General features: G+C 46.8%; 4 protein-coding genes and 2 pseudogenes across 5 annotated transcripts; 5 read left to right on the top strand and 1 right to left on the bottom strand.

Moving 5' to 3' along the window:
- The first annotated feature begins 1,167 nt into the window (after positions 1 to 1,167).
- On the top strand, positions 1,168 to 11,290 carry LOC120696516 (annotated as a pseudogene). Its single transcript, XR_005684206.1, has 23 exons — positions 1,168 to 1,740; positions 3,096 to 3,198; positions 3,732 to 3,813; positions 3,900 to 4,058; positions 4,147 to 4,263; positions 4,389 to 4,546; positions 4,634 to 4,788; positions 4,908 to 5,052; positions 5,125 to 5,203; positions 5,325 to 5,426; positions 5,686 to 5,769; positions 5,862 to 5,972; positions 6,060 to 6,413; positions 6,492 to 6,672; positions 6,783 to 7,394; positions 7,509 to 7,835; positions 7,929 to 8,052; positions 8,133 to 8,257; positions 8,335 to 8,474; positions 8,572 to 8,673; positions 9,749 to 9,834; positions 9,983 to 10,067; positions 10,183 to 11,290. The product of XR_005684206.1 is annotated as a regulatory-associated protein of TOR 1-like (transcript).
- Positions 11,291 to 11,482: 192 nt separating this feature from the next.
- On the top strand, positions 11,483 to 12,752 carry LOC120696519 (annotated as a pseudogene).
- A 111-nt stretch (positions 12,753 to 12,863) lies between these two features.
- LOC120696517 (double-stranded RNA-binding protein 8-like) lies at positions 12,864 to 15,819 on the top strand. Its single transcript, XM_039979448.1, has 4 exons — positions 12,864 to 13,173; positions 13,486 to 13,751; positions 14,380 to 14,593; positions 14,699 to 15,819. Exons 1-4 carry the CDS (start codon positions 13,089 to 13,091, stop codon positions 15,364 to 15,366), a joined length of 1,233 nt encoding a protein of 410 aa, XP_039835382.1. The 5' UTR covers positions 12,864 to 13,088; the 3' UTR covers positions 15,367 to 15,819.
- A 745-nt stretch (positions 15,820 to 16,564) lies between these two features.
- Positions 16,565 to 18,359, top strand: LOC120700503. Its single transcript, XM_039984768.1, has one exon. It carries the CDS (start codon positions 16,610 to 16,612, stop codon positions 18,209 to 18,211), a length of 1,602 nt encoding a protein of 533 aa, XP_039840702.1. The 5' UTR covers positions 16,565 to 16,609; the 3' UTR covers positions 18,212 to 18,359.
- Positions 18,360 to 19,526: 1,167 nt separating this feature from the next.
- On the top strand, positions 19,527 to 21,700 carry LOC120696514 (putative pentatricopeptide repeat-containing protein At3g08820). Its single transcript, XM_039979446.1, has one exon. The coding sequence runs from the start codon at positions 19,539 to 19,541 to the stop codon at positions 21,468 to 21,470; it is 1,932 nt and encodes a 643-aa protein (XP_039835380.1). The 5' UTR covers positions 19,527 to 19,538; the 3' UTR covers positions 21,471 to 21,700.
- A 30-nt stretch (positions 21,701 to 21,730) lies between these two features.
- LOC120696515 (probable protein phosphatase 2C 73) lies at positions 21,731 to 24,963 on the bottom strand. The gene is made up of 5 exons (XM_039979447.1): positions 24,660 to 24,963; positions 23,578 to 23,961; positions 23,173 to 23,290; positions 22,851 to 23,074; positions 21,731 to 22,302 (listed from the first exon to the last, which is right to left on the bottom strand). The coding sequence occupies exons 1-5, from the start codon at positions 24,837 to 24,839 to the stop codon at positions 21,907 to 21,909; spliced, it is 1,302 nt and encodes a 433-aa protein (XP_039835381.1). The 5' UTR covers positions 24,840 to 24,963; the 3' UTR covers positions 21,731 to 21,906.
- Between the last annotated feature and the right edge of the window lie 893 nt (positions 24,964 to 25,856).

The following is a 25,856-nucleotide window of genomic DNA, read 5'->3' as shown; positions in this document are numbered from 1 at the left end:
TGCTTAGCTTTATATTTTGTTGTATTCTTTATAGCTTGTGTAGGTTGCTTAGTTAGCCGGTTGGTGAATTGAGTCTTACTAGTATTGCATAGGTTAAGGTTGCTTTATCTTGTTTTAAAAATTTGAAAAAGGCCCAATTCACCCCCTCTTGATCCATCGATCCTTACACACGCTGCTATAGTGGACTGAGTCAGTATTTCGGCGCTTCATCATGACCTCGACGCGCGGCTGCAGAGGCTAGACTCTACTCCTACAGGACAGCTCAAGACCACGCCTGGTCAGAAGATTCGTACGTTGTAAGATAATATATCGCCGGGTCCACATGTCGGGGCTCCGCTCAGTGTAGGTGCTCCCCTTGGTCATATAAAAGGGAGAGCACGCACGGTAGGATGACAATTCACACAGACACAAGTTCTCGAGGCTTCTTCCAGGTCTCTAGCATGCACTCATACAGCACTCTCTAAGCTCTGGCAATACAACTCACTGTGGACGTAGGGTATTACGCTCCGGCGGCCCGAACCACTCTAAATCCTTGTGTGCTTTTCGTGTTCATACGCCTCTAGATCGAGCATTCCTTGGCTGTCCCAAGCTCATCCTACACTTAGGATTAGGCGGGTGCAATCCGCCACCCGGCTGGAGAAATCCTCCGTCAACATACATCCGCGGGGTAGGGGTGGTAATGGGCTATGGCCCTAGTGGTCCCTTCACAAACCAATAAGTCTTTTAAATTATTTAGTTCAAAATTGTATAAGATTAGAGCCTGGTCTTTTTAGGGCCCGTCCTTTAGATTTTCTAATTCAAAATTTTAGTCCCTTTACCACCCCTACCGACGGGTCCATCTCTCAAGATAAATTCTATTTAAAATATATATTATTAATAAAATATTTTTTTGAAATATAATAAATAAAATACTCAGATAAGATAGTGCTTCTCATCGTACTAGATAAGATAAAGGGCAAAAACTAGATAATGAGAAAAATGGGGAGGAAGAGTGGAAAGAAGACGGGTACTCTGCAAAGCATGCCCAAACTAGTAAAAAAGAAAAAAACATGGGAAGAAGAGAGTAGTCTAGTGATTTTCTTTTCCGGCCCCGTCAATCTCTCTCGCTCGCGTTGTCTGCCTGCCTTGCCTTGCCTTGCCTTGCCTGTGCCTCTGCTTCCTCCCGCCCCGCACCGGGACGCGGCTTCCCATCTCCTCCTCCCTGGACTCGAAACGCGTCCAAACCCTAACCCTAAACCCCTCCCCACCCCAACAACCTCCGCCCAATCTTCCCCACCCCACTCACCACCTGGCTGCCCCCTCCCGATTCGCCACGCTGGCCGGATTCGATCCATGTATGTGACCAAGCTCCCCGACCTCACCTCGTCATGGCTGCCGGCTGAGGGGGATAAGCAGGAGACACACCCAGCGTCCATGGCATTGGGAGATCTCATGGCGTCCAGGCTCGTCCACTACTCGTCCTCGCCGTCCCCATCGCCGTCGCCATCGATGGCCGCGCCCACGCCGCCGCTGCCGAATCACCACCACAACCACGTCACGGATGACCTCCCCGTCGCCAACGGTCCGGAGCCCAGGAATGGGCTGGAGGTCGCCGAGGTGGAGAAGCCGGCGCCCGTGGTGTACCTGCCCCAGGTGGTGGTGGTGCTGTGCGAGCAGCGCCACGAGGGGATCGACGAGGCTGCTGCCGCCGCCGGGCCCTCCACCAGCGGCCTCGTCTCAAAGTGGCGCCCAAAGGACCGGGTAATGGATGCGATCCAGTATGCAGATGCGCTTTCTACCGATTCTGCTATTATACCTGACTGTTTGCTGGATTGGGTGCGTTTCGGCTTGGGGGGATTCATAGGGTTGCAATTAACTGATTGAGCTTAAAAATGATAAATTAGTCGGTTGAAGTGGTTATATAGTACCTGCAAACTCAACATCGTTAATCAAAATTTCCAGTTACCAAAAAGATTTTAACTGCGGCGCTGCCAGATGTAATGAGACTCCAGGAAGTCACGGAATAAGTAAATGACAAGTTCACTAGTCTTGCAAGCTGGACAATTGGATGTGGTGGAGTGAGTTATTGTTTGCCACAGCTGAGTATCTTCCGCCTCTGGGTGTATCGCACTGATTGGCTTTAATAACAATTAATACAAAATGGAAATTATTGTAGCCTGCTATGACATCAAACTCGTAACTCGTGCCCATTCTTATTTTTAGCGACCAGTTAAGCATTGCACGGTGATTACCAGCAGGGGCGGAGCCAGGCACCCTGTGCCGGGCGTGCTGCAGCACGGATCCAGCTCAGTTCATCCCACATAAGCCTTGTATAGTATTTAGACTAAAGTAGTATTATTTTAGCATAATTTTAATTAACCTGGTATTGTTTACTGTCTTAGCCTGTGGGCTAGAGGGGCTTTCTAGCTCTGCCCCTGATTACCAGTGTTTTAACCAGTCCTTTTTTTTTGGATACCAAGTAAACAGTGTTACTCTGGACTTGCTTAACATGTCCTGTCAATGCTGTGATGATTATGGTAACCTCCTTGCACATACCTATATATACAACAAAATGGAAATTGCCCTCAAGAGTGTTTTTGGGATCCAATAGTCGCTGTTGCATTCAAAATGAATGGCTAGTCTCCCTTCCAAGTGACACAAGTTATCAGTGACTGGCATCTTATTGTTAAAGAAATACTTAGTCACTTGTTTACTATTGGTGAAACCTATAAGTTAAAACATGGATCATGTTGTTTGGTATAGCCATTGGCTGAAGCAAAGTTTGCTGCCCAAGTTATTAGTGCCACTGGAGGCTTAAAGAATGCTTATGTGATTACACTGTAACAAAGCTGGCGTGTAAGCACACAGTAGTCTCAGGGATGCCACATTGTGCATATTGCAATTGCATGAAGCACCAGACCAGATGGGGCATCGGGTGTTTATAGCTGGCATGCAATGGTTTGAGTGTTGGTCCGCAACATAAATTACTATGTCATTAGGGAATTTATAGCTATTTAATGTTTTGTTTTGTCTGCCCATGAGATCATTCTCCGTGCTTTTTGTATGTTGTTTGCATGTTTACATGACATTCACTAATGATGAATTTGGTTGTGCAGATGAAGACTGGATGTGTTGCCCTTGTATTATGTTTGAACATTAGTGTTGATCCACCAGATGTAATTAAAATCTCCCCTTGCGCAAGAATGGAGTGCTGGATAGGTAAATGTTTATTTGAGTGTATATTTCCAAATTTCTTATTAGCTGAGGGAAAAAGTACAGTTATCTGCATCTGATAAATCTGTTTCGCCTATGATGTGTGTGGAATTTAGCTCATCCCCATGTGAATATGCCTTGCAAGTAGGATCCACTAAAAAATGATCTGCTTTTCACCATTTGATTGATTGAAACTGTGTTTTTTTTCGTAACCTTTTGCATTTCTCAATGCCAAATAACCGTAGCAATGAAATGTCTGGTACCTACTGTTTCCCATATGACATTATTTTGCTTCATAGTTTTTAAATCATTTTATGTACCAATCCCAGAGATGAAAATTGTATAACTGGTGTTTCGTTGTCGATGAATTACAACTTTGTAGTGCTTGAAAAATTATTTGTCAAGAAACTGAAAAATTTATCTACTAGATTGTAGGCATGGGAATTCATATTGGTTGATAATTTTGTACTTAAATACTGTTATTTCCCTCATGAATTGCTTTGAGATCTGCTCATAGATTTTTGTTTCTTTCTTTTCAGATCCATTTTCTATGGCACCTCCTAAGGCCCTTGAAATATTGGAAAAACTTTGCACTCACAGTATGAGCGCTGGCAACCTAAGGTGAAGAATTTGCTTTCCTGTTTAACTTCTGTGGTATTTTGAATTTTGATGTTGATTGTTTAGCTCTTCGTGTCCATCGCTTGCAGGCTCGTTACAAGCTTCAGCTAGATCCAACTGTGGAGGAAGTTAAGAAGCTTTGTAATACTTGCCGCAGATATGCCAGATCAGAGAGAGTCCTTTTCCATTACAATGGCCATGGTGTACCAAAGCCTACAACTAATGGTGAGATTTGGGTGTTTAACAAGGTAAATGTTACTAAGACACTGTACTGATTGCTGCATATACTTATCATAGGCGTCTTTCATAAAATGTCTTTTTTGTAATTTGTTGCAGAGTTACACGCAGTATATTCCACTTCCGATTACTGATCTTGATTCTTGGCTAAAAACACCTTCCATTTATGTTTTTGACTGCTCAGCAGCTGGAATTATTGTGAAAGCTTTTCTAGAGGTATGCTGTATGCTAATTAATTTATATATCTTATTCTTGAAGTTGAAGCTAATCTTGATTTATGTGTCTGTTTTGTTCTTATTTCTGAATCATCTAATTTACGTAGTGACTTTTGTTTACTTCAGCGCCTAGACTGGAGTTCCAGCTCCTCTTCGTCTTCGCAGAAGGATTGCATTCTTCTTGCTGCCTGCGAAGCACATCAAACACTTCCCCAGAGTGCAGAATTTCCTGCTGATGTGTTTACGGCTTGCCTTACAACACCCATCAAGATGGCATTGCACTGGTTTGTTCTCCATCCCTCCCTCCCTCCCTCCCTCCCTGCCTGCCTGCATTTTGTGCTTACATGGGGCCATGCCTATAAACTAAGCAGGTTTTGTAAGAGATCATTACTCCGTGGTTCTATGGATCATTCTCTTATTGACCAAATTCCTGGAAGGCAAAATGACCGTAAAACTCTTCTTGGAGAACTGAATTGGATTTTCACTGCCATTACAGACACTATTGCATGGAATGTTCTTCCTCATGGTACGGCATCTAGGAGATAGATATAATATTTTTGAGAAAAAAAGAAAATCAGAGAAGATCATTTGAGTTAAAGTAAATGTCTGGCTGTATTGGGTTTATGATAAAGTTTCACTGTGCAGATCTATTCCAAAGGCTTTTCAGGCAAGATCTTCTGGTTGCTAGTCTCTTCCGTAACTTCCTGCTTGCTGAGAGAATCATGCGATCCGCAAATTGTTCTCCAATTTCTTATCCGTTGTTACCACCGACACATCAACACCATATGTGGTAGCTAACCTGATTAGTCCTTATGTTTTTGCATTAGCTATTTTGTGCATTTTGTAACTTGTGAAATCCCAGGGACGCATGGGACATGGCTGCTGAGATTTGCCTTTCCAAGCTTCCTCAGTTAATTGCTGATCCAAATGCAGAGTTTCAGGTTTTCTACTTGTTGCTTAGCCCTTTATTAACAAATACATCAGTTGTTTAGTATTATTTTGCCTTTTGAATCTATAATCACTTCAGTATACCCAATTCATTTGTCTCCTAATTCAAACCAGCCAAGCCCTTTTTTCACGGAACAACTGACGGCTTTTGAAGTGTGGCTTGATCATGGTTCTGAGGACAAGAAGCCCCCAGAACAATTACCTATAGTTCTTCAGGTAATACATTTTTATGTTACAGTTCTGTAAAGGTCAATATCATTTGCAAAACCCACTTTAAATATGTTAGCTCTTTAGAAGTACCTCATTTCCCTTCTCTTCGCTTCTATAAGTTTAATTTAGTAAAAATGTTTCGCATGCTTTCCCTTAAATTATCCTATCTACTATGTTTCTTTTCTTCTTTCGCATGCTTTCTCTTAAATTATCCTATCTACTATGTTTCTTTTCTTCCATTCTTTCTTACATCAGTTTTGTGCAGGTCCTGCTTAGTCAATCACATAGATTCAGAGCGCTTGTTTTGCTTGGAAGATTTCTTGACATGGGACCATGGGCAGTTGATTTGGTTTGTACTTGAGCTCTTCTGCATGTACCTTTTGACAAGTGCTTGTTATTTATTTTCAGATGCGCCTAATCCGTTTCGCCTCATTGTTTTAGGCCCTGTCTGTTGGAATCTTTCCTTATGTGCTCAAACTGCTTCAAACAAGTGCAATGGAGTTGCGTCAAATTCTTGTGTTCATATGGACGAAAATTCTATCTCTTGATAAGGTATGCACTCTTGTTTTTAGTCTTGGGAAACTCCTTTGTATTGTAAGGATCAGGAGTTTAACCTGTATACTTTTCCCCAAATGGCAGTCGTGCCAGGTGGACTTGGTTAAAGACGGAGGACATGCATATTTTATCAGGTTTCTTGACAGTTTGGATGCTTACCCAGATCAGCGTGCAATGGCCGCTTTCGTTTTAGCAGTTATTGTGGATGGGCATAGGACGGGTCAAGAGGCCTGTATTCATGCATGTCTTATAGATGTTTGTCTGAGACATCTGCAACCTGAAAATCCCCATGATGCACAGGCAGAGCCTTTGCTTTTGCAGTGGCTTTGTTTATGCCTTGGCAAACTCTGGGAAGATTTTGCTGAGGCTCAGTTACTTGGTCTGCAATCAAATGCACCAGAAATTTTAATTTATTTGTTATCGGAGCCCCAACCTGAGGTACAATGCCTTCATATTTCATCTGTTCTTTCCTTTGCTTCCTTCACAATATATTTATTAAATATTTGGTCTTGCCAGGTCAGAGCTTCTGCTGTTTTTGCACTTGGGAATCTTCTGGATATGGGATCAACATCATCAAATGGCGCCGATGATGATTCTGATGATGATGAAAAAGTAAAAGCTGAAATAAATGTCGTTCGAAGCCTTCTGCAGGTTTCTTCAGATGGTAGCCCCCTTGTTAGATGTGAGGTTGCTATAGGTATGTGCATTAGAAAAATGAATATTTTTTGTAGGGCACCCTTTTATTGTGTTGAACTATAGAAAGAAAATTCTTTTTAACCTTTTTGAGTTGATCTGATGTTTTTCCAGCGCTTACTCGTTTTGCATTGGGTCACAATAAGCATCTCAAATCTGTTGCTGCTGAGTATTGGAAACCTCAAACCAATTCATTGCTGAAGTCACCTCCATCACTGGCCAATATAAGTAGTCCAAACAATGTCTACAGTCCCAACAACATTCGACAAGGCAGCAGTGGTCTTGCTTCTCATATTGGTCCTGTGCTAAGGGTTGGCAGTGATAGCAGTGCCACTGGTCGTGATGGAAGGGTTTCTACGAGCAGCCCGATTGCGACAAGTAGCATCCTGCATGGCTCTCCCCAGTCAGATGATTCTTCCCAACACTCTGATTCAGGCATATTACTGAGAGACAATGCAAGTAATGGTGGCCTCAGCTACACTAGATCGAGGCCTGCTGACAGTGTCATTTATTCTCAATATATATCAACTATGTGTTCTGTTGCTAAAGATCCTTACCCAAGAATTGCAACTATTGGTCGGAGAGCACTGTCCCTTATAGGTGTCGAGCAAGTGGTCATGAAAAACAGTAGATTTAACAGTGGAGGTGCACATCAAGGGGAGACATCTGCACCTCCATCAAACTTTGGAATGGCACGCTCTTCTTCCTGGTTTGATATGAATTCTGGTAAGTTTTACTGCCTCACTTTCCTTGCTGTGCTTGGAGGTCGGAATACCTCAATATTGTGCATGTTCAGGGAAAGACAATAATTATTGAATTGAGTCTTTGAATATTTTGCAGGAAACTTCTCAATTGCATTTAGGACGCCTCCTGTTAGCCCCCCTCAACATGATTATCTTACAGGATTACGCCGAGTGTGTTCTATGGAGTTCAAACCACATCCTATGAATTCTCCTGAGGGCTTAGCTGATCCCCTTTTGAGCTCTGCTGCGGCTCCCAGTAATGCTGATCTAAGCATACTTCCCAAATCAACAATTTACAACTGGAGTTGTGGATACTTCTCTAGGCCACTTTTAACTGGTTCTGACGATAATGAAGAAGCCCATGCTAGAAGAGAAGAGAGAGGACAAATTACACTAGATTGCATTGCTAAGTGCCAGAGATCATGTACGTGGCCTACATTAGTCCGCATTACATTATTTTTGTTGATATTCTTGCTTATTTACCTGTTTTTATTATTATTGTGGGGCCTGGGAATAGCAGCTTGCAAGATGACAAGCCAAATTGCTAGTTGGGATACAAGGTTTGATTCAGGTACAAAAGCAGCATTATTGTTGCCATTTTCTCCAATCGTCATTGCAGCTGATGAAAATGAACAAATAAGGTGAAATTGTTATTTCAATTAACAATCCTGGTGCTTGAAATGCACTAGTGCAGTTGTGCTAAAGTTCTGTCTCATGTCAGAGTGTGGAACTACGATGATGCACTACCCGTGAACTCTTTTCAAAACCATAAATTGTCCGACAGAGGGCTATCGAAACTCTTGCTTATCAACGAGCTTGATGAGAGCTTGCTTTTAGCTGCCTCAAGTATGCCTCTCTTCTCTATGCTTTTCCTTGTATACTTATATCTTCTATCGCTGCATTATCTAATTTTCATGTTGCAGGTGATGGAAATGTACGTATATGGAAAAATTTTACTCAAAAGGGAGGACAAAAACTTGTAACTGCTTTCTCATCAGTTCAGGGTCATCGAGCTGCTGGTCGCAGTATTGTGATCGATTGGCAGCAGCAATCTGGTTGCCTGGTAATATTCTACTATTTTCCCATTGGTTCTGTAATTTTATTTCATGTGCAGTAGGCTGTTCTAATACAGGAACTTGCTTCATTCTGTTGTTCAATAGTATGCATCTGGTGACATGTCTTCCATCTTGGTATGGGATCTTGACAAGGAACAACTTCTCAGCACCATTCAGTCATCTGGTGACAGTGCGATTTCTGCCCTCGTAAGTTCTTGTTACCATGTGCTATATGAGCAATTCAAATATTAGTTCAAGCAACTTCCTTTTGTTATTCGAGTAGGCTATCTTGCACTTCCTTACTGAGGAAATAACCATAGATATGTGATTCTGTGTTTACTTGATATTCATGTTTTAAATTAATCAGTAACTTGCAATGTTACTGTGCACCTGTATTTGACTGCTAGTCACAGTATCATATAATTCAGGGTTTGTATTTGATAGTTATATTGAAAACAAAATACATGTAGTAGAAAAGAGTTGAGGCACACTATATTAATGCACATGCACCCTCCTAGACTCCTACTAATTGTGTGCAGTTGAAATTGCGAGGTTTTATGAGTGGAAGTAGCTTTTGGTGTTGCTTTCTGTATGATTGTGAACTTGTCTCAAGTAGGCTGAACAATGTGAGAAGAGGCAAATATAGGAATTTCCCAAAGGATTTTCTCCTGTTGTGTCTAAAACTATGTCTTTTTACTAGCAAAAATAAGTACTGTGCTCCAGTGTAATGGTTTATCAGCTCATCTTGTTGTTCTCCTATAACATGGTGAAAGCACTGGTGGGCCCAGGGCCGGGCGATCTTGGGCACTCGCCCGGGCTCCCTTGCTATACGTGCAACAAGCTAATGCTAGCGCATCACAATGGTAAAAGTATGTCTGAAGTTCCTTTGTGCGCTGGCCACTACTAGAGAGAAGCAAGGCAAGTAGTAGTCAGCATGCATGTATTCAAGTCAACACTAGAGACCAGAAAATTAAAAGAGGAGGGCCAATAACTAGGATCAGTTTGAATAGCTAGCGATTCAAATATGTTTGGCTGTGGTCGCAATCTTCTACTGGAGATGGTAATAGAGTTGTCTTAAGCTTGGCCCAGGCTCCTTTCGATCCCTGGGTCCGCCACTGATTGAAAGTTCTCAAGAACACATGTATTTTCATTCCATAGACATGAAATTTGCTGTTTGATTGCTTTAATTATTTAGTTCTTGCTATTGCAGCAAGTTTTATGTTAAATCTTGTTTCTATCGTCTGTTCTTGAGCATGACCTTAGCTTGTTGCTTCTGTTTCAGTCTGCATCTCAGGTCCGCTCTGGACACTTTGCTGCTGGTTTTGCTGATGGTTCTGTCAGGATATTTGATGTTCGCTCTCCTGATAGGTGAGTACAGTAGTATCTACATCCTCTGTCCTCTTGCCAGCATACCATGCAAATGTTATATGTGCCCTATCCAATGTCATCCTTCCTCTTTCTTTTCTGTCAACCTATATCATTTTTTTATTCTGAATATTCTTTTCCTATACTGTAGACTGATCTATATGGCAAGGCCACATGCCCCAAGAACGGAAAAGGTTGTGGGCATAGGGTTTCAGCCTGGGTTTGATCCATACAAGGTATGTTCTACCACTTCTTTGCATTGCTATGTTTTTTATTCTCAGCTGTTGAAGCAACTGTGGGCTTGCTCAAAGCTTTATAAGGCCCCCTTTTCTATCATCTATGGTATCACAGATTGTAAGTGCATCTCAAGCTGGAGACATTCAGTTTCTGGATGTTAGAAGAGCAGCAGAACCCTACCTGACTATTGAGGCACACAGGGGTTCACTTACTGCTTTAGCTGTTCATCGGCATGCCCCAGTTGTTGCTAGTGGCTCAGCCAAGCAGATGATTAAAGTGTTCAGTCTTGAAGGAGAGCAGTTGACGATAATTCGCTACCAGCCATCATTTATGGGCCAAAGAATAGGCAGTGTAAACTGCCTTTCTTTCCACCCGTACAAATCACTCTTGGCCGCTGGTGCTGGTGATAATGCTCTTGTCTTTATCTATGCCGAGGAAAATTACAAGTAAGATGAGATCTACATCCCTTGACATGCATCAACAATGCAACCGAAGGCCTTATCATTTTGGCTAAGGCGATGTGTCCACACCAAGGTCCAGCTACAAGATCCAAGATGATGTGAAGCCTGTTCACCGGCAACATGGTGGGTATATGACCGGGGCTCTCGGTTCATATTGCCTGTCGGGCGACATGTGCAGTTTGTAAGATACAGCAAAGCCAAGATTCATTAGCCTCCTTGCAGAAGGTTTGTGAACCCCTACCCTGGTCCTGTCATTGAACTTGGAGGCTCCCCCCAAATAAATTAATCATACCTAGGTTAACCGAAATGTAAATAGTCACCTCATTCGGGTTGTACCTTTGCTTTTACCAACTGTAAAAAGGTTTGGAGATGGTTGACACCATAAATCAGGTGTGGTAGGGGCAGCTGCTGCTGCTGCTGCCTGGGCTAGTGGGGTTGTGCATAGGGGCCCAAGTGGAAGAAATAGAATGCATGCCCATGTCTCGTGTATTCACAGATGGATGTTGTTGAATAGATAGATGCATTTGTCCAGCTAATATAGCACTAGATGGGGTTTAGCATGGCTTGAATGAATGGATCCATGCCCTTGAGCCACCTGCATTGTAAGCAATGGACAGATTGCCCATTTGTAAATACGAATCGTGTTTGTACAGTTGTCAGGTCTTGTGCCAGTGTAATGTGTGCGAAGATGTGTTTTCCTTGGGTGTAGTTTTATTGAATCCTCAAGTGAAAGGAAGCATGAGCGTCATCTTTGTGTTTAATTAAAGTCAGCAATTGAGGGATGGGGATGTCTAGGTGTGTTGAATGCTTGTAACCAGAGCATTGGATTTGGAATGGGGGTAAACGAAGGTACTATAATAATGTAGTAATTGAGAATCATGTGGTTGGTTGATGATTGCAGTTAAACACGAGCTCAGCCCCAGCCGCTGCTATTGTTTTGTGTTGTAGCTGCTGCTGTGGTGCACAAGGGAAGGGAAGGGAAGGGAAGGGAAGATGAGCGCGAGCAGCCACGTCGTAGCGCCGCCGGAAGCCACGGGCCAGCACCACCGCCTGCTGCTGACCCTCGCTCGCCATGGCCGCTTCGCCGCCGCCACCACCCTCTTCTCCACCGCCCGCTGCACGACCCGCGCCCTCAACTCCCTCCTCGCCGCGCTCTGCTCTTCCCCGGCGTTCCTCCGCGTCGCCCCCTCCGTCCTCCTGCGCGCCGCACGCCACCACCTTCCGCATCCTCACCTCCGCGCTGTGCCGCGCCCCGCCGCCGCCGCCGACCTCCTGCGATGCATGCCCGGCCTCCTGCTCGACCCGGACCAGCGCCACTGCCGCGCGGTCCTCGCCTCCCTCTGCCGCTGCGCCCCCGCTCGGGAAGCGCTAGCCTTCCTGGACGACATGCGCCGGTGGGGCGTCTCGCCCATCCGGTCGGACCACCGCGCCGTCCTCGACGCGCTCCTCCGGGAGGGGATGGCGGCCGAGGCATACGAGGTCGCGGCGAAGCAGATGGACGCCGACGGGGCGCGCCCGGGTCTCCCGGAGTTCGAGCGGGTGCTCCGCGCCTTCCGCGAGAGCGGGTCGTGGGACGCCGTCGAGGAGGCGTTCGACGAAATGCTCCTGCGGGGTCTCGTGCCGGGCGCGCGCGTCTACGTGGGCGCGCTGTGCGACAAGGGCGATCTGGCCGGCGCGCGCCGGATGCTGGGGTGCATGGAGCGCGCGGGGTGCCCGCCGAACGTCGCGACGTTCGGCGTCGTGGTGGCCGGGTGCGTGGCCGCTGGGGACATGGACGCCGCGAGGGAGATGGCGCGGGAGGCCATCAGGCGGGGCCTGCGGTGGGATGCGCCGGCGCTGTCGGAGCTGGTGGGCGCCCTGCGTCTGCGTGGCAGCGGCCATCTCGCGCGGGCGCGGGGGGTGCTGCTGGACATCCTGCGTGACGGCTGCGCGGCCGGCTTGGATGCGTCGGCGTTTCTCCCCTCATTGGAGACGAGGGAGGGTCCATGCCCGGCGGCGAGACACCGACGTCCTTGTAGCAATTAGCAATAATCCCTGGCAATTAGCAGGCCTGTTGTTGTGCATTTACAGTGTCAGTCAGTAAGCCTGTGCGTGCGCCTTGGCCGTAGCTGGAGAGGCAAACCACTCCACTCCCCCTGCTTGGCTGCTTCACGAGACTCTGTTCTGCTGGCTGCTTCACCAGCCAGTCAACAATATTTTTCTCTCACACCAAATCAGCACCAACCACCAGTCATTCAGCAGTAATTTTTTCTCACAACAAACCAGCACTAGCCACCAGCCGCAGCCTCTAGAACAAAGTCCCTCTGTTTTTTTTTTGGAAAGGCTGCTTCCTTCTCTTGTGCCTACGCACACAATCTCTCAACTCTGAAGAAACAGGCACTGTAACTGACTGACACCTGGGCACCACCGTTCGGTGGACCAGATTGCCATTGAGAGGAACACACGAATCCCTATCCATGAAAATGCTAGAGCCACCCACGCACAACCACCCCTAGAAACGCCGCCGCACAGAACCCTCCTTCCTCACCCCTACTCCTCCAGGCGGCGGCGCGGAGGGCTATGGACGGCGGACGCGCGGCGCCACCCGATGCCACCACGAACTTCTCCCCTTGGCCCATCGTCGCGGTCGCTCCCGCCGGGATCAGTAAGCTTCCCCAACCCTCTAACCAATCCCATCTGATTCTTGCCGATTTCGCTCAATTTCTTGCTCGATTTCTTGGATGATCTCTGCTAGTACCTTGTCACTTTATACAGTTATTACCTGTCCATCCGGAACCCACCCTAGCTATTTTTTAAAGTAATTTACGACATTAGCGTCTTTTTATTTGTTACCAGAAGCTTGTTTGGCCATCATACCAGAGGCTTCCAGGATAGCTCATTCCAAATTTCTCTTCTTTTTTCAACAGCATTGCAATACTGCCGTTTTCTTAGTTGTTACATGCTTGATTTCGCACAGGGGTTGAGAATTGCTACGTATTCAAGAGCCGCCTGCAAGAGTACGCGCAGAAAGCTGGTCTCCCAACCCCTGAGTATCATACCCTCAAAGAGGGCCCGTCCCACGAACCAATATTCAAGTCCACAGTGGTCGTTAACAACACCAAGTATGATTCGCTGCCTGGATTCTTCAGCCGAAAGGCTGCAGAACAGTCGGCCGCTGAAGTTGCGCTTCTGGAGATAGTCAAGTCTGTTCCAGCAACTGAAACCAGAAGCATCCCAGCAGTAGTAAGTTACTCGTTTACGCAGATATTTGTGCTAAACAAGTAAAGATTCTAAGTTCTATACAAAATCAGCCTCCAAAAACAAAAGCATCAACTTCAAGTTATATGTCCTCTTGTGCTTGGGCAAAAACGAACTAACTCATTCACTGTTATATGTTGCCTAGAACATTTACGTGCTTCTTTAAATTACATATGTTTATCCCTACTTAACTTGCCATGGTGAAGCCTTCGGGGAATGTGTTGGAAGACTGCTAATAAATTGTATGTTCGTTGCTGTTGTTAGTTTTTTCAAGTAATGTTAATTAGTTCAACCATGATCTTCTAACAGGACCCGAGTACAATCACGAAGGTCTGTTTTAGGTTTCATGGCATTTCCCCAAATTCAATACATTCTTCTGTCTGATTGTAACTATTGAAGCTCTCGATTATGCTAAGATATCCTCTAAATATAGTAGGGGATTAGTCATGAAAATGTTTGCAAATTTGTTCTGCCCAGTTTGTGAGCCATGCATACTAGATAATCTGAAGATATCCTATAGTTCTTAGAAATTAGGATGACTAAATTAGCATAGCAGGGCAGTACCTCTTCTTGACTGACGTTTTGCTTCGATACATCCTACCATGTTTTGCAGCAAGAGACTGGCCTGTGCAAGAATCTTCTTCAGGAGTATGCTCAGAAGATGAATTACGCCATTCCATCTTACATTTGCTCTAAGCAAGCTTCAGGCGTAGCTCCTTTCGTATGCACTGTTGAGATTGGTGGCATACAATACATAGGTGCTGCAGCTAGAACAAAGAAGGATGCAGAGATAAAAGCTGCCCGAACAGCTCTTCTTGCAATCCAGGGTAATTTTCTTTGTATTCAATCCAGGGCCATTCGGTATGCAAACATTATCCCTCCTTTCTGGATCTTGCTTGGATTGGGTCATAAATGGGCAATGTTTGGTGCAGGTCAATCAGAAGGTTGTGCAAATGGTGCCACGAAGTACATTGTTGTTCCTGGACAAAGGCAGGTTAAGGAGACAGATAAAAAGCCACTTGAAACCCTCAAATCACTTAAAGTCAAGAAAAGTGGTGGAAAAAAGAAATGGAACAAGCGGAAATTCTTGAGGAAGACCGACCAGATTGTTGATGATGAAAAGGATGGAGCTAGGGAGGCTGGGGATGTTCATGATTGTGATGTCCCAATGCAGGCATCCAGAGACAGTATAATGCTGCATCCTGAAGAGGAAGCTAGAATAGTGGAACAGGAGCTTCTTAGAGATATGACAATGCTGCAAGCTGATAAGGAAGCTAGAAGTGTAAAGCAGGGGCTTCCAATGCTTCAACACCATGAGGAAGCTAGAAGAGTAGAACCTGACTTATCTAGAGACGCTGCAATGGTTCAATTCAGTAAGGAAGTTGTAATGCTACAATCTGATGAGGAAGCTAGGATAATAGAACCGGAGCCACCTAGAGATCCTGCAATGGCCGAACCTAAGGAGGCAGCTAGATGTGTAGAACAGGAGCCACTCGGTAGCGCTGAAGTGGTGAAGCATAACATGGAAGCTAGAGCTGTAGAGCAGGAGTCAGTGAGCACCTATGTAGCATTGCAATTTGATAGGGACCAAGCAAAATGATGCAGCGTGAAGGAGGAGCCACCAAGCAATACTGCAGTGATGCAGCGTGAGGAAACAGAAACTCCTAAGCAAGAAGCACCTCAAAGAGGCGAATTGGTGCAATCTAACTAGCGATGTATTTCTAGAGAAGAACAAATCTTCTGAACAAGAAGAGCAAAATATAAGGGATGAATTCATTGCTGGAGGCAAATAAGTCCGCGGGAGATAAAATAAATTATGGTGGTTGACTCCAATTGTAAGGGCCTTCCTCCAATGATAATAGTGTATCGACACGTGAAAAAAAGAGAGATGGGAGCGTGTGAAAAAACTGAGTTAATTTATGGTTGGCATCATTGGGCGATTGCATTCCTGATGAACTATATAAACCAAGCTACTCATCAGTAGTTTTTCCCTGTCATATTTGAACGGTTGAATTGCATGATCTGGTTACCAGATGGTTTGCCTTTCCTTAAATGTAATCTCTTTTTTGGTTGGGCCCGCAGGCCGCTCCAACCACGGGCTAGCGTTTCAGAGAACTCCGGGAAAAAAAATCGATGGGAGTATGGGAACCGAGGCAGTTTATGTTTGCCATCATTAGCTGATTGTACCCCTGAACTATGTGAACCGAGGTAGTTAGTTAATGGTCTGTTTTTCCCTGTCATACTTGAGCGGTTTATTGCATGAACCGATGGTTGCTTAAATGTTGTCACTCATTATATGAATTTTTTTGCATCCCAAAATATGATTGCACGCAAAAGAAACAGAACATTTTCCATTCTGCATTAGCATGCATGATGCAGCAAATGCCTAAACAACAGCTGATCTAACATGTTTTTAGACTAGAATGTTTATGTGTGGCTGTTAGTTATGACATGCCCGGTAAAAATTCGGATAAATCGATATCGGTGTATTGTGAAAATAATAAGGGGGTTTTCTACAAATAAACAGATTGATATCATTAATGATGATCCAAATTAGAGAGGTTTCTGCAAATATTTGGATCGTGATCCAATTGAGGGGTGTTTCTACAAAATTTGCTCCACCCGGATTTTCAAGTCAGCAGTCAGCACAGCACCCAAGTTTGACCAAGGAGACGCCCAAGATTGAGGACGTCTTCCATTCCATTCCATCCCAGGACCATCTCCATCTCCCTCGCCACAAAACCACCACAAAAGTTGTCGTTACTAGATGCTAGCGTTACGCCATGGTGGCCCTTGCCGTTGCCAGCTCTAATGACAATGCTCCAACCACCGGCGCCGCTGCGATGCTCCTCAACTACCGACCTTCCACGCCGCCACTCGCCGACGCCGACCACCACCTCCCCAACACGCCGCAGCACTGCCTCGGGGAACTCCCCTCCTTTTGCTGCCGGAAATCCGGCAACGAACCATTCGCTGCCCGCGTCGTTCTGGCCGCCGTCGACTGGACCTCTGCCCGCCGGACGTGCACCAAGGAGTGGCTCAAGAATCCCATGAGCATTGCGCTGCTGCTCTGGCTGCTCTGCGTCGGCGTCTCCGGCGGCATGCTGGTGCTCCTCCTCCTGGGCCTGCTCGACGGGGCGTTCCCGGCGCCGGCGGAAAGGAAGCGCTGGGTCGAGATCAACAACCAGGTCCTCAACGCGCTCTTCACGCTGATGAGCATCTACCAGCACCCCGCGCTCTGCCACCATCTCTTCCTCCTCTGCCGCTGGCGCCCCCACGACGCCGCCGACCTCCGCGCCGCCTACTGCAAGAGCGCCGCGCCGCGCGCCGGCGAGCGCGCGCACATGGCCGTCGTCGTGGCGCTGCTGCATCTCACCGTCGCGTGCCAGTACGTGCTCTGCGGCTTCTACTGGGGGTACACCAAGACCACCAGGCCCGAGCTCGGCGAGGACGGCTTCCTCGTGCTCGGCGTCGTCGCGCCGGTCGCCGCTGCCGTGTACACCATGTGCAGTCCCTTGGGCAAAGACGGCCACGAGCTCGGCTGCTCCAATTCAGTCTCGAAGACACAGTCACAAATGCAGCCCACCTCCAGTGGGCATGGGCACGTCGTCGTGATCGAGCCCGAGTGGGCCGGCGGCATGTTCGATTTCGGCGGCGGCGACACGTCGTCGGCCTGGTGCCTCTCCCTGCCGTGCACCTTCTTCTGCGTGTTCGGGTGGAACTTGGAGAGGCTGGGTTTCGGCAACGCGTACGTGCACGCCGTCACGTTCGCGCTGCTGTGCTTGGCGCCGCTCTGGGTGCTGGGCGTCTCGGCGCTGCACATCCGCGACCGCGTCATCGGTGACATGGTCGGCGGCGCCGGCGTGGTTCTCTGCGCCTGCGGGCTGCTCTACGGCGGCTACTGGAGGATCCAGATGCGGAAGAGATTTGGCCTTCCGGGGAGCAGGGCGTGCTGCGGCTCCAAGTCGCTGACGGACTACGTGCGGTGGCTCTTGTGCTGGCCGTGCGCGCTGGCACAGGAGGTGCGCACGGCCAACCTCTATCACGTCGACGGCGAGATCCTCTACTCCAAGGTGGATGACGGTGGCCACGAGGAGAGGCAGCCGTTGCTCCTAGTTCCCTGCAGTGATGATCATGACGAAACCACGACGATGGCTCCACCGGTGGTTCATCAGGTTGTAGTGGTTCAAGTCGAGGATGAAAAACCTGACGAATGCAGCAGCGTTCTTCACAGTGAGACGGTCAATTCTTCGATTCCAACATCGGTGATGCTGAGGAAGGAGTATGAATCTTTGTCAGAGTCGAGCCGAGCAATGTTGAATGATTATGATCGTAGATTATCATCTGCTGGAAATTGGAGGCTGGAGAAGGTGAAGAAGCTCATCAATATGGTGACTCTGCTGTCGCTGCTCATTATTTTGTACACAAGGGGAATTATTCTCTAGAGAAGCAGAAGATATCGGACATGTTGGATTTGGATTTGCATGCTATAGATTACATGTAAACTCTTTCTCCACTCTTTTTTATCTTGGTGAAAACAGGATTAAAGGAATTCAGTTTGTTATGGAGTTCATTGCTGTGTATATATACTAAAACACATACTTTTGTAATGTATGATAGTATAAACCCCAACTGCAAAAAGGAACAAGTAAAAATTAAAGACATATTTTACATCTTCTTCTGTCTGTTTCGTTTTGTCAGTGAATGTGTAATTGTGTATTATGTTTCAGAAACTAATTTTAAGATGGCGCGACAATCCTCTTCTGTCTTTGTAAAACCTATGGAATTACCATATTGTATTAACTAGATAAAAGAGAAAAAGAAATGGCAGGGAACCTAATAGTCAACCTGAATTCTTCTGTGCCTATTCATAAATCTTTGAAGAAAAAAGCTGCAAAAAACACCAGTTTTCCAGATCCCAGTTAGGCGCCTATTTATATGAACCCGTGGAATCTTATTACCATGGTTACGTTGTTGTTTGTATCTAAATCTGCAGACCATCTTCGAAAGAAAAAGGAAGGAAATCTGAAGAACATCGAAGTAAACTGCACCTTGTATGCTTCCTTGTTATTTTTTTTGGCCGTCCTTAGTAGTACATGTTGTCAAAGTCCTTTTTGGCGTACTGAGCAGATTCAAGTATTGCTGATAGCATGAACACTAATCATGTGAAAACTACAAGAAGAATTGCCTTTCTCCCATCTATCAGGGAGGACGGAGCTTAGTCCAGTCTGAAACTGAATGGCCGTCCTGTGTGTGCAGCCTGAACGGAACCTTGTGAGCATGCCAAAGTTGATTCGCTGCTGATGCGTCATCTTCCTGGATGATCGCACATGAACAATGCAGGACTGGAATTGAGCTGGTGGTCCATTCACTCACTACTGTGCCCGCCCGCCTTGACAAGACTTTTCCAGTGCTGAAATCTTGTGACTGTTTCAAGCATCAACATCAAGACCAGGATCTCCGTCTATTTCAGCAGCTACCTGCTGCCAAATTTGTGACTTGTTCACTCTTGTACTTGAAAGAATGGGCACCGAGCTAAACCCTTTCCTTACCAAATTAATTCAAGCACCAAGCCTATAACTACCTGGAACAACTAGTAGCTTCAGATCATCATACCTTGAAGCTGGAGGGGTCTCACCCACACACACAGTCCAGGAGAACCGCCACAAAAAAAAAAAAAAATCAAACTTCTCAAATTTTGACCAAATTTCTTTTTTTTTTGAAAAGTAATTTTCTAAATATTAGCAATGCTAGCAGCGAAGGGAAGGGTTCATGTCGGACGCTGCCGCCGCAGTTGGCCGCCTCCTCACCGGCAACACCCACCACCCACCGCTCACGGTCAAGCTCCTCCACGCCCGCCTCCTCCGACTCCACCTCCTCGCCGACCTCTCCCCGCTCCTCCTCCGCGCTCTCTCTTCCACCGGCCTGCACCTCCACGCCCTCCGCCTCCACTCCCTCCTCCCCAACCCATCCCACCTCACCTTCCCCTTCGCGCTCAAGGCCGCCTCCCGCCTCCCCGACCAGCACTCCGCCGGCCTCCAGCTCCATGGCCGCTCCCTCAAGCTCCCCTGCCACTCCAACCCCCACGTCCTCACCTCCCTCCTCAGCTTCTACGCAAGATGCGGCCTCCTGCGCGACGCCCACAAGGCGTTCGACGAAATGCCCCACCCCAGCACCGTTTCATGGACCGCGCTCATCACCGCCTACATGGACGCCGGGCGCGTACAGGAAGCCGTTGGAGTCGCAAGGAAGGCGTTCTTGAGTGGCATGCGTCCTGACAGCTTCACGGCCGTCCGTGTCCTGACTGCCTGCGCTCGCGTCACCGATTTGGTAACTGGGGAGGCAGTGTGGAGGGCGGTGGGGCAGGAGGGGATCGCGGGGAATGTGTTCGTGGCAACTGCGGCATTGGACCTGTATGTCAAATGCGGGGAGATGCACAAGGCAAGGGCGGTGTTTGACAACATGCGGAACAAGGATGCGGTGGCCTGGGGCGCTATGGTTGGTGGATACGCCTCTAGTGGGCATCCGCGGGAGGCTCTGGAACTGTTCTTTACCATGCAGGCAGAGGGAATGACGCCAGAATGTTACACAGTGGCCGGGGCACTCTCTGCATGCACAAGGTTAGGTGCTTTGGATTTGGGACGGCGAGCAGCCAGAATGGTGCACTGGGATGAGGTTCTTGACAACCCAGTCCTGGGGACTGCACTGATCGATATGTATGCCAAGTGTGGGAGCACAGCTGAGGCGTGGATGGTGTTCCAGCAGATGACGAAGAGGGACATCATTGTTTGGAACGCAATGATCTTGGGGCTTGGCATGACTGGCCATGAGAAGATTGCGTTTGCCCTTGTTTGTCAGATGGAGAAGTCAGGTATGACACTGAATGATAATACCTTCATTGGACTGCTCTGCAGCTGTACGCATACTGGCCTTGTGAAGGATGGGCGGCGGTATTTTCACAACATGACTCAGTCATACCGTATAAGCCCTAGGGTTGAGCACTATGGTTGTATGGTCGACCTGCTCAGTCGTGCGGGGTTGCTGGAGGAGGCTCATCAGCTGATTCAGGACATGCCAATGCAGCCAAATGCAGTTATATGGGGGGCACTCCTTGGTGGTTGCAAGATCCACCGTGATGCTGCCCTTGCTGAACATGCATTGAAGAAGCTCATCCTGCTCGAGCCATGGAATTCTGGAAACTATGTCATGCTCTCTAACATATATTCTAACAGTGGAAGATGGGAAGATGCGGCAAAGCTCAGGTTGGAAATGAAGGCAAGGGGGGTTGAGAAGGTCCCTGCATCTAGCTGGGTTGAACTCGATGGTAAGGTCCACGAGTTCCATGTCGGAGACAAGTCACATCCCCTCTCAGATAAAATTTATGAAAAGCTTGATGAATTAGGCATGGAAATGAAGATCATGGGTTATAAACCGACTACTGAGGTGGTGATGTTTGACATTGAAGACGAGGAGAAGGAGCACACTCTAGTGCATCACAGTGAGAAGATTGCCATTGCATTTAGCCTTGTCACCACTGAACCAGGCGAAACTATAAGGGTCACAAAAAACCTCCGAGTTTGCAGTGACTGCCACACCGCCATCAGGCTCATATCTAGGATAACCAATCGTGAAATTATTGTTCGAGATAACAATCGATTTCATTGCTTTAGAGATGGTTATTGTTCTTGCAATGACTATTGGTAGTATACAGCATACAACCTATTGAATTTGTAACAGGCGGTGTTCTTGTCATCTTGACCGGCTGCCTCTGCCTGCGAGAGACTGAATAGGAGGCTATTTTTAGCTGTGGACGAGAGGATAATAGTCCGGATCCCGACACAGGCTTAGCAATAGCAATCCAACACCGCCTGCCTAATTCTTATTGGAGCAGAGACACTGAATTTTTTAAAGAATAGAGGCACTGAATTTTTCAAGTCTGAAAGAAGGGATGCTGCAGATTCATGCAATTGCCAACAGCTTTGTGCTGCTGCTGAATGCTGATTGAATTAATGCGACGCGGCATCATGTTGGTGTCAATCCAATCCTAACATCATTTCTGCTGCCAATTAAGAAAAGCTCGCGACCATTGCATTGCATGCTCCCACCATCAAATTAAATAAAAACGACTTACAAATCATCATTATTCCCGGTCGTCTTGGTCTTCATCCATGAGCGAACTCGATGACCGCCTCCGCCAGCTGAGCACGCGCCCCATCCGCGGCAGCCTCATCACCGAGTTCGCCCGCGCCACACCCTCCAGTGCTCTCCACACTGTCGTCGTCCCCTCCTCTGACGCCTCGCCGCTCACAACAACCTTGCTATTGCTCAACGACGACACCGCCTGAGGCGCCTTCTCGTCGGCCGCCGGCTGCTTCAAGAAGAGGCACACCACCGCGCAGTCGTCCACCATGGACGTCGGGTACTTGCGCCGCCATGCTCGGACAGCACGGTCGATCAGCTGCCTCGCCGCGTTGGATGGGTCGCTGCCTGAAGACACCGTCTTCACCACCTCCTTGTTCGACAGCACGTCCCAAATCTGCACCACATTTGTTTTCACAAGCAAGCATTTTTTTTTCATCAAGCTGCTGCTGTTCTGTACTATTCTCTAGACAACTCAAATTTAACGATTAAATAAAATAGGTGACAGTGATGGATGTATCGGTTTCAAACATTCAGTTAGCAGTCGCTTTTCCTTTATCAATTATCATAAAGGATTTATTTATCCTACTTCTGCTTAATCACACTCAATTTGTACTAGTCCTGAAAACGTGCAAAATGGAATCTTTCTTTTTTAAGCAAGGCGGGCCACTACTGGAAATCGGAACAAAAATGATTTTCCAGCAAGCGAAAAATATAACTTTTCTTGTCCATGCTAGCGTAAAAACATATTGTCGTTATCACCTAAAACTATCATGAAATAAATCGATGACAGAGAAATGTCACTTTCAATTAACAGTTTCTGTTGTCTGTCTAATCATAAAAAGGGAGTTATGCTATTTTGTACCCAGATCATTTGGAATAGGACTGCAAAAAATGGAAGTGACGTCAATCTGAAACTGCCAATCAAATAAATGAATTTATTACCCCATCAGTTGCAAGCACCAATAACTCATCCTTCTCAGATAACTTCCTGTAGTAAACTTCAGGTGTACAAATAAGGCCATGGTTCTTCAGGCAGAAGTCCCCAAAGGCCCTTGCCATGGCAAGGCCTGGTGCATCCTGGTCTGGCAACCACATTCTGGGCACGTCTGGTTCGTCATCCATGGCGAAAACTCGCCCCTTGCAATTCAGAATCCTTGCGAGTTCACCTACCACAGTAAAAAGACAATGTACAAAATGCAATCAAGAAGGATACACATACATTTCAAGAACTGAGAACTGAGAAAGTTTGGATGCTACTCCTCACTTGGAAGATCTGGCTTCAAGTCAGTGGTGAGTTGGACTGGAATCAAACGGTCCTTGCTGTCCCGGGTACAAAGAACAGCACGCGAGTCACCCAAATTGGCTATAATCAAGTGATCACCCTATGCATGAGAAGGATAATTGGGGAACAGAATACATAAGATTAATACTTTGGTTATGTTGCTCTGCTCTATAGATAATTGGGAATACAGTAAATAAAACAGGGCTTCCATCTCAGCTAGTTCAGTTCATGCTCTTTCATAATTCTAGTTTTACTGTGCACCAAAAGTAGTAAAGGTTTACTCAGAAAAAAAATAAAACACAAGAGAATATATATGTTTTCAGGATTTATTATTACCAGTACAATAAGTTACAGCTTGCAAGCTTGGAATGATAGTAGCATTAGTACCTGCCTAACAACAGTGACTGCTGTGGTGCCACTGCAAATGCAGTCAATTCTTGAGTGTTGCCTGAGCTCCTCATCCACCTGGTCAAATGCCTTGACAAATATGTTCTTCCAAGTGGACAACAGGAGCTTCTCATCGGTTGTATCATCACTAAACGAGGTGGAGTCTGACTTGTCACAGGAATGCAAATCTGTATTGCTTGAGTGGTCTTCTTCAGTTGTGAGCTTGGAAGTATGGGTTGAGGGATCTTCTTCAGTTTTGGGCTTCAAAGCAGAGGATAGTTTCAAGGGAAGGGTGTCGCGGACATGGTGAGCGACTTCTCGGCCAAGAGGGCCATGCCCATCAAATACCCCGCAGAAGATGTGGCCTTTGTGGCCAGCAAAGTCCTAAGCATCTTGACACAATTGTGACACATCAAGATTAATCGAATTATATTTATTGTGCATATAAAAGAGAAAGACTAGCTAATGTACTTGCATTGCAGATGCTGATAATGTACTACGAGATATGGAGGTGCCCCCCCCCCCCATAGTTTTCCTTATGTTGGTGTACAATTCAAACATTCAGGACATTGGTGGGGGCAATAAACATAGTGAAGTACATAACTTTAGGCAAATTTTAGTTTGTAAAAAAATCAGTTTTCCTTCTTTTTCCCCCCCTACACATTTCACTAGGCTGTAACATTTCAGTGTTCAGCAATGCTGAGATGGATGTAACTTTACCTTCTAGATGCAACTGTACTGGGCAGAGAAGCTTGCAACAACACCCAGAAACACAGGTGGTTGGAACATTAGGTGCATTTCAGGTTGCAGTAAGTCGAGATGGATCCGGTGCATTGTTGTTAAACAATAAAACAAAGTTGCAGATGCAACGGTGTGGGGGGAAAAAGAGGGGAAGAGTTTGTGGATGCAAGTTGCAGTGGATAAGCAAATTAAAGTTGGCATGGTAACAGTGGCAGCACCATGCCTTGCGGCAGCTTGTGTGATGGATGCCAAAAGGAAATGAGACGATACTTACAAGGAGGCCAAGGATCTTTGTAAGCAAGGGAGCGCTAGCTAGAGAGAAGTAGGTGATGGGTGTTCACCTGGGAGACGGTCATGGCATCCTGGTTGGCACCCTTCCATCCTTGCTTGGTGTGCATGGAGACGGCGGCGCTGGTCCAGAGGTGGTGGTGGAACAGGTCGTCGTGCATCCATGGGAAGCCTTGCTCGCCGTCGTCGAGGTCCCCTGCTGGCGCCTTGGCCTTGCTGCAGCAGATCCCCATTGCTGCTGTTGGCTCTCCGTCCTCTCCCTGATCCTGTCCAAGCTAAGGAGCGAGCCTTGGTTGTTTAATGGAGGGGAGGGAGGGATTAATGTGGGTGGGGTCCCGCATTAATGAGGACGGGTAGGGAGTAGTGAGATCATGTCATGCAACGGAATGGTGGCAAGGCATCACGGACGACGGAACGGACATGCATCCTACTACGGATGGGATGGGGGCAAGGGCAAGGGCAAGGGCAAGGGAGAAGGACGATGCTGTGCAGGTGCAGCTGCAGCTGCTGCCATTGGCCGGTGGGTACGATGTTGAGAGGCTCGTTTGAACAACAACGCTTCAGGCAAAGCAACCCTGCCCTGCCGGCAGTCAGCAAAGCAGGCTCCAGCCATGGTGGCAGGCAGCTGTCACATGATGCCTGTACACCATGCTAGCATTGGTTGGCACCTTCATCTTGTTCAATGCTATCCATGGCCGCCTACCTACCTAGCTCTCTCGACCTGCTTTGCCTAACTGCGGCGAGAAGCCTGCTCTCGCTTCAGTTTGTGTGCCTGAGTTCCATGAATGGCAACCAATTTCTAACACCTCCAAACTTGAAGCATCAAGTCATGTCCCTACTCCTACTACGACTTCATTTTTAATAATTCCGCACAAACCACAATACCCTGCCAATCTCTGTATCAAGACTCATTCATACATCTGGACTACGCAAACCTCTTCTGGTTACTGCAACTAGTAAGCAGAGACAAGACATCACTTCACTACAAATAAGGCAGGCAGTCAGGCAGATATGTCCACAAGCACATGTTTCAGTTTCGATTCCGAACACACACAAGCCACTTAATTCCAGCACTCCAAACATCATGCACCGGCCATGACCATCAACAAAAGTAGTGGAAGCCATATCATCACACAAGTATCTTATCACCCAAAATCACCCCCTTCAATATCAATCGCTTCCATTCATCTATATTATGTAATCTTTGTTTGGTAAATTTGGTCCAAAATTTACCAAACAAAGGTGGGATT

This window comes from Panicum virgatum, chromosome 3K, assembly GCF_016808335.1.
Source record: "Panicum virgatum strain AP13 chromosome 3K, P.virgatum_v5, whole genome shotgun sequence".
NCBI classification, from domain to species: domain Eukaryota; kingdom Viridiplantae; phylum Streptophyta; class Magnoliopsida; order Poales; family Poaceae; genus Panicum; species Panicum virgatum.
The sequence above is the reverse complement of the archived record's forward strand: the minus strand, read 5'-3'. Positions and strand labels throughout refer to the sequence as shown.